The following is an 8257-nucleotide window of genomic DNA, read 5'->3' on the forward strand; positions in this document are numbered from 1 at the left end:
TATATAACCATGAAGGGGGTGCAGTTCCAAAAGAAGAATGGGGATCTGGTTTCCATCATGGCCTTATTTTTGACACTTTGGAACATAATCAACTAATTCTTCACAAGACAAATGTAAGCATGACACTAGAGCTGAGTTACTACCAAAGCTACTTGGTACTTACTACCAAAAGCGGGACTATGGTGAACTAGCTACTGGACTAACACAGAATTTGCTGAGTGCTTTACATGAATCGGAGCGCTCAAATTGAACTCCTTTTCCCTAGTAAATGTGCTTCAATCAATAAAATTTTAATTAGCATTAGGAATGCTTTCAGTAATAATAAACTATAATAAAATACACGAGACAGACTTCATTTTACCACTCACACGTACAGCACAAGATAGGAGGCCAAGTGAAGAGAATCTCAATAACATGCCCTACAACACTCAACATCTTAAGCTTTTGCTCATGGTTACCAGTATAGAGGGGGGAAAACTGGCATATCAGTCTAATGTTGTACTAGTCTAGACATTAAATGCAAGGCAAAGGTCCTCTGAATGAGAGAACCAACAACTCCAAACATATATCCCAAGCTACAGCAGCCAATTGAGCATAAAGGTCCATGTCTGGACTCACTGTTAAGCTTGCATGTGTACAAAGAAGTTTGACTCCAACTCAGCCTAGAACAGGGACTGACTTAATATCCTGCCAAAGTTTTAGCTCACATGCATCCCGGGTGTAAAGGTGAGTCTAGACACGGACCTACTGGCTCACTTGTGCATAGTGACTTATATTTCTCCAGGAATACATTTTAAAATGAGGTCCATCTCAACATTTTTCTGTATAAAAAAAATATAAATATTGATTTGAAATCACAGTTATGTATCATTTAACATGGTATATTCTTAGGTCTAGGGGCTTTGTATGCTACAGTTCTTATCACACGTGAGTCATGAGTTTGCTGGAATAGTATGTGAAATAACGACCAAGCGCTAAACGAAGCGAGACAATATGCAAAAACGCATTGTGTGCTTTGTGAAACCTGGCAGGCATTAAGTTTTCACCCTGGCACCAAACCAACATGTGTTTCATAAATGGAAACCAAAACAGGGCTTTTTGTGATACCAGTATGCTATTGTTACTTCTATTGTTTTGGAGCTATAGGCACCCTTATTATTGATAGATTTTGTCATTTATGAGGTTATTGGGACAGAGAAAATTCTTATTCCTTTGTTACTCTTCTGTGCCCCACAAGACGTCATGTTCTCTTTATCCTCTGTCCTATGAACGGTAACATTCATTCAGTCCTTGACAAGACGATTGTTCAGTAGGCTATACTTGCATACTTTCCCCAATATCTACCCCCGGCAGATTTATTGAATTTGAGCTTACAGGAATGTGACATAGATGGGGGCTCTAAGCCATTGTTTGTGTTTTTATGTATAGTCATCATTCACTCATTCAAAAATGATTTGTTTTTTTTAGTACTTTTATGCAATTTTTAATCTAGAACCATTTTCATAATGATGCTCAAAATTGATAACTCATATTGAATGATACAGTTCTCGCACATTTAAATGGACAATCAGGAAACAAAAGTGTTCATCTGCGTAACTGAAAAATGGACATAGCTATGTAAAGGTACTCGGGTAATAAAATCATTCGTTCAACCAATAATTTTTATGTACTAAAAGCATCTTTATTGTTACATGTCACAGACATTACCTGCCCCGCGGTCAGATCTTACAGTCTTATCTTTGATGCTTTATGCGCTAGAAGAGAAGACACCGCATCCGTGTTCGCATGGAAGACAAATGGATTGCATCAATCTTTGCTCAAGTGTCGCAATCAAGGGTGTTACTAACCGCGGAGCCCTTTCTTCCCCCGAACGCGCAGTATCGCAGGCTGCTTCTTTGTGAAATAGTAATTTACTCCATCTACACCATGAAATAATGCTAGTTATATTTCCACAAAAGCATCAGCCCTGACACCTGGCCCCGCGTTACAACAAGCAGATGTTTTTGTGGTGACGAGAATAGCGGCTCCTTCCTCTATAGCTGGTAAAGGAAACAGGTAGTCAGATAAAGCATTGTCACAAACATGGATTTCCACTTCTTCATTTTGCCACATTGCTTTTCTGATTTCATTCGCTGGAGCCGACTCTAAAACAGCATCTTTAATCTTCGTTCCGAGCTCGTTTTTATCTTTGTCATTCGTTTTTCCAAAACATCCTGAAAACACATTTTAGAGGTTTACTCATAAAAAACAAAAACATGGGCGTTTATCTCTAAAATACATTTCTAAATAGGTTTAAAAATAGTGTTGGCAGCCAGTAACAATGGTACACAATACTCTCAAGAATCGTTCCGTATTTATACAAACCAGCCCAGCACTCCCCAACCTCCATGGTCAAAGGGCCAGACTGGAGGGATGTCCAGCAGTCACCATATGGGCCCTGCGAGCCCCCCACCTAAAAAGCCAGGCTGGAGAACTGGGTCCAGCAGACCCCCCATCTGAAAGCAAGATCAAAGGGCTGGGTCACCATAGGCCAATCCCTACCAGGAGGCCAGGTCAAAGGCCACCCAGTAGTCCTGCTTCGCCACAGTAGTAAAAATGAAAAGTGATCGTTATTTATATTGCGGGGAATAGAAAGTTGCATCATTGCCCATTGCTGAGGATATTCAAAGCGCCTGCTTTATGAAGCCTGAAAAATATTATAATAATGTACTTAGCAGTTTAACCAATTTCATAAAATTAGTCTGCTTTTAATGAGGCTTCATAAATTTACATATTGTTACTCTTTCTGCATGAGGGGGGCCGTGGCTTTTTTTTCTGGTTTCTTTTTTATCAGAGTTTCATTAATGGGACAATAGTTATGCAAACACCGACAAATGTATTATATTAGAAAATCCCAAAGCTTTCAATATGAGGACCGCTCAGATACTTTCAGCTGCTTTGCCTTCTTACGTGAATGTGAGGCTTTGCCCGTATTTACTATACAAGCGATTGAAACATTCTTCATAGGATGGCCAGATCTCACTCTGAACAGAGAAGCTTCCAAAGACGCATCATGCATGGAAGCGACAACTCTTGCAGAAAGCATTTCCCAGTTTCTCGGGTTAAAAGGGAATATCTGGCCCACCATACCTGCCAACAGTCCCAGACTGTCCATGAATACATAATGGCCAGATCACATACTCAAGAAACGGTGTTTATATGGAGAAAGTGTGCTATAATAACTCAAACTAACATGCGTAGACCTCATGCTCGGCAACATGCACTCGTGGGTGTCCTCGAGAACACCCAGGGTGTTGGTAGGTATGGGTTATGCTACCTTTATGCATATGTGACATAATTTAGAGTGGATTTGCCACCTTCATAAAACAGTGCTTCTTTCAGTAAAGACAAGAACCCTATAATTAATGCTATAACCATTTCATCATAATGTTGAATATCTCGTTAGATATTTCATCATACACTAGACGCAATATTTAAGAGGTAATTTACTGTCCCTGACAGCCCCGCTAAAGAAGAGCGCATATTAAAGTATATTGAATCAGTGGCTGTGTTTTCTGTGCATACGCATGCGGTCTGAATAGATCTCCGCATGGAGTGTTCACCGAACCGGTCCTGGAGCTGACTGGTAATAAGAGCTGAGCGGGCGAGGGACGGAGCAGATGTACATGGGGGATTCTGCAGAAATTCCCCATGCATTTGGAAGGTGGACACAACTAAAATATAAAGGGACCACACAGCTATCATATGTGTTCAATTAATTCAATCCGTCTACCGTACAAAAAAGTTTTTCTCCCAACATAATGGAGCAAAACTGTCTAAGGTGATCGGACTGTAAGTGTAAGTTAGATCACAGTTGATATTCTTTGTATATCGCATAGTCGTGGTCTTAAATTATGGTGTTTTTAATAAAAAATATACTGATTATTGCTACCACATTTTGAGGGATGTAGAGTTCCAGCTCAAATGTTACTTTACTATAAAGTTAGTATAATCTTTTCTCCCATTCATTCACCAGCACTGTAATATACACAGGCTTGTAGATATATAATGTAATAGGAGTATAAGGGAAGAGCCACTGAAGATTTTAGCACTAAAAACATCTAAATTCATAAATGTCTGCAAACTCTTGTTTATATCACATTTTTTTCCTTTACAATAATTGAAATTGGTTAGCATATTACAAACGCATAAAAAAAAACAAGACACGGCGTATTATATGCCATTGTTCCATATTACCTCCATATTTATTCTCATTTGTTTTCTTCAGTTTGTTCCGAAGCACAATAGTTAACAAGAAAAGGGTCGGTAGTAAGACCAAAAAAAAAGCCAGAAGGAACCAAATAACCCAGGAAGTGCTCTTTTCTGGATCATCACTATCTGTGAATGCAAAATAGTTACAATGTCTCAATACCAACATTTCATGCTAGAATTTTATTATATTTTTGCTTGAAGGTGTGGCGGGCCAATATACACTATATGGACAAAAGTATCGGGACACCTGACCATTACATCAACAGGGACTTTGATGACATCACAGGCTAAATACAAATTCATGTCCCAATACTTTTGTCCATATAGTGGTACATAGTCTAATTTTTCCTATTTCCCAGTCAATAAACATACACTTCACTGGAAGGCAGTCCTGTACAAACACTTTAGAAGAAGAAAACATGCTTTAATTTTAATAAAAATTAAGTCAATTTCTTTAATAATTTTTTGTAAATTGTCTTTCATTGTTTTCAGATATTTGTGGTACCGGTCCTCATAAGGAAAACGGATTTAGCTGTATTAGTCCATGAGAAGACAGTTGAAACTGACGCCTGTTATTGGTCATCAAAGAAAAACATGTAGATTCACATACGCTGTTTTTAGGAAATCAGAGGTTTTTTAGATAAAGACATTTTTATTTCTGAAAAAGATTAGTTTGCAGTCTCGAAAGCTTACGTGACTCTACCTCTTTTTTGTATGTTGGCCCAACAACAGGTATCACTTCCGACCAGACACTCGGTCTTCGGAAAAAAAAACACATTCTTGTAGCCAAAAGATGTCTATACGGCTGACTTCCAGCAAGGTCATTCAAGGTCTTCAAGCCAGTTCCATTTAGAGATAACATTGTCAGGGCTGCAGTTGTAGGACATTAATGTCTTTTCCCGCAGCCTATACTGTATGTGCTCATTTGCATTCATCAAGTCCTACAGCACCTGGGACACCAAGTACAAAAAGCTTTGAACCCAGATCTATGGAACCCCGAACTGCTTTTTAATATTAAATGCCTATGAAATATTCCTGATCGATGCTCATATAAAAAAAATGTATCTAGAAGGCAAGCATTTATTTAGAATACTTACTAAGTGAAAATGTATATATATATATATATATATATATTTTAGTAGGAGTCAATCTAGCATATACTTATGGAAAAAAAAGCTTAAAAATAATATTAAGGAAGATTTAATTAACAAATCAATATTGCTTTAGTGTTAAAGTTAATAACAGGTAATGTGTAGCCTAATATAGAGTAGTTCTTAACCCTTTGTTAGTGAGCTTTATGTCAAATGCTAGATATTGTACCCCTTAGGTATACTATTTTATTCACAAAACAGGAAGGGAAGTTTAGCGATAGAGACATGTGGTCTCTGTTCTCTAGCAGTAGTCTTAACACTTTAATGGAAACTAAAAATGATATTGATATTTGTGGCTTGCCTAAAGAAACAAACAATAAGCCAAATATGAACTATCTATATCGTGGCACAGATACTACGGCAATACCTCCGAGACTGAGAATTCTAAGCGGGGCAACATGTTAGCGTAGAAGCTAGTGTAGTGTGTGCATGCATACACAATTAACACATTTCTCCGGTCTGGGACACCAAAACCCTTAAGGAAATGCCACGTATTTATTCTAGCATCTCCAAAGTCCATTGGTACCTAGCAATGATGACATTCCGTATTACCTTGTGTAACATGTGTGATCACTAATCCCTCTAGATTGTAAGGACGCACAAGCCGGCTACTCAGCTCTTCTTGTTTCAGTTTGTGTTCAGTGTTAGTCACTGTCATTGCAACATCATTGTATGGAGCTGTGGAGTATGTTAGAGCTATTTACACGAAAGATAATAGTGATAATTACATACCAACATACAAAATTATTTAATTTTTTTAGCTACCACCAGTATAGTGAAGTGTGATTTACGCTGGTGATTGACATCATGATTTAGTTCACATTTCTCCAACTCATCAAAAACAGAAACAAATAAACGTACTTCCCAAACGGAGTGACAATAATGGCGTTATCACAATACTACAAGAAGCACTAGGAAATATATTATTCTGAAAAGCAGGCACATATTTTGTTGGCCAACATCAAAAATAGGTGTAGAGTCACATAAGGTTTCAGGACCTCGGGGGTCCCTTCATAAATTGAAATCAATGAAACTACTTTATTATATAATAACGTAGGAAAGTATCCCGCAAACCAGGCTTTTATATGTTGCGTAGAAATTCTATATAATTCCAGCGGACTCGAAAAGTATAAAAACAAGAGATTTTGCACAGCGCAATGGTAGCACAAAGGTGGGAAAAGCCGAGCCATCATCAGGGACTGACCCGTTTTTTGTTATGATGACTCCGTCACTTTTTGGCAATCGTGGAGTACAAACCAATTAATCCACACACACACGCATATACACACACTACTACTGGACTAACACGGCTGTCCCAAGCTATGTATATTGCTTGGGATAGCCGTGTCAGTCCAGTAGTGTAAATTGTAAGGAAACAATCAGAATACCGTAATACCTTTTTATTGGACAAACATTAAATTTTAAGGACGAGCTTTTAAGAGTATTAACCTTCCTTTATCCCATCAGAAGCAAGACTTGACCGGTATTTGAAATAAAAATGATTAAACATTTCAGCACGGAGGACACCGGATTAAACATATATATATATATATATATATATATATATATATATATAGGATTCATGTCGCATTACCAGAACTCCTCATTTATCACGCCTCACTTATTTATCTAAACATAAATGTCTGAGTTTTTTAAATTATTATTATTATGTGTTGTTTTATATAGCGCCATCATATTCTCCAGTGCTGTACAATGGGTAGACAGGACATAACAAGTAGTACCTGTATATAACATAACAATTTGACTTACAGAACAAAGGGTGAGGAGGGCCCGGCTCAAAGGAGCTTACAATCTTTTTTTTGACAATGCCATTATTACCCTCACTCCCTCCAAATTCTTCTCACGCTGGCTAAACTCTTTAACCTGCTGTGACCTGAACCTTATTAGTCTCCATCTTCTCTTTAACCCCTATACTGCAGCCCGATGTTTTGTAGTTAGTGTTGCTTCTGACTCAAAATGGAATGTTAATCCAATAAAAAGGTATTACTCTATATTACAGTACATATACATATATATAATATATATATATATACACACACTACATGTTAATACATATTTAATCACTGTTAAGCACACCATAGAATTGTATAGCAGCCTAAGAGTTTCTGTTTCCCAATGGAGAACCCTAAATGTTCTGTTAGCTTTTGCCATGGGTCCTCTATGACGCTCTACCAAAAAATCTGGAAAAAATATTTAAACTGTCACGTTAGCAATTAAAAGGCTAGAGCATCACATGTTCACTTGTTATAATAGATTGTAGTGCATATGCCAAGAAGGGTCGGTAAAATATTTCACTTACTGGTTGCGCAGTAGCTCTGACATGGAGGTGGAGGTGAGGCTCTACACCTGAGGACACAGGGCTTACAGGATTGTATCAAGATGTCATAATAATGGTTTTGAAAGCAGTTGTTAGCCATTTGGTATCTTAGCCACGATAAAGATACAAAGCATGTGTTCTGAGTGCACTTCAAGCTTTTGCCATGCAAATGATTCAGAGGGGAGGGTGTTCTTCAGCCAAACTAAGGTTTTCTCGCTACTAGTTCTCAGAGCAGGTGCCTCTATGGATTTTACATTTATTAGTGTGAAACATGATACTGAAACACTGAGATGTGAGGTCAAGTGAATTGGTATCCTTATCTGTGGGGGATACACTCAACAACTTAACATAAGGATTGCAAGTTGGAATACATACCTTTATTTAGACTCATTGCTCATATTAAGATACTTGTCTAATTGTGTGAGTATTAACCTAAACCATACACTTCTTACACTGTATATAACATGTATTTTCATACCTACACATAGCAGACACACGCATACTTACTTATTTAAGG

At 37.7% G+C, this 8257-nt stretch overlaps 1 protein-coding gene across 1 annotated transcript; it reads right to left on the reverse strand.

Moving 5' to 3' along the window:
* Positions 1–1941: 1941 nt before the first annotated feature.
* TNFRSF17 (TNF receptor superfamily member 17) lies at positions 1942–7840 on the reverse strand. Its single transcript, XM_089502143.1, has 4 exons — positions 7723–7840; positions 5955–6098; positions 4237–4377; positions 1942–2213 (listed from the first exon to the last, which is right to left on the reverse strand). The coding sequence occupies exons 1-4, from the start codon at positions 7838–7840 to the stop codon at positions 1942–1944; spliced, it is 675 nt and encodes a 224-aa protein (XP_089358269.1).
* Between the last annotated feature and the right edge of the window lie 417 nt (positions 7841–8257).

This window comes from Sceloporus occidentalis, unplaced genomic scaffold (assembly GCF_023333645.1).
Source record: "Sceloporus occidentalis isolate IW3139 unplaced genomic scaffold, rSceOcc1.0.p SCAF_195, whole genome shotgun sequence".
Classification (NCBI taxonomy): domain Eukaryota; kingdom Metazoa; phylum Chordata; class Lepidosauria; order Squamata; family Phrynosomatidae; genus Sceloporus; species Sceloporus occidentalis.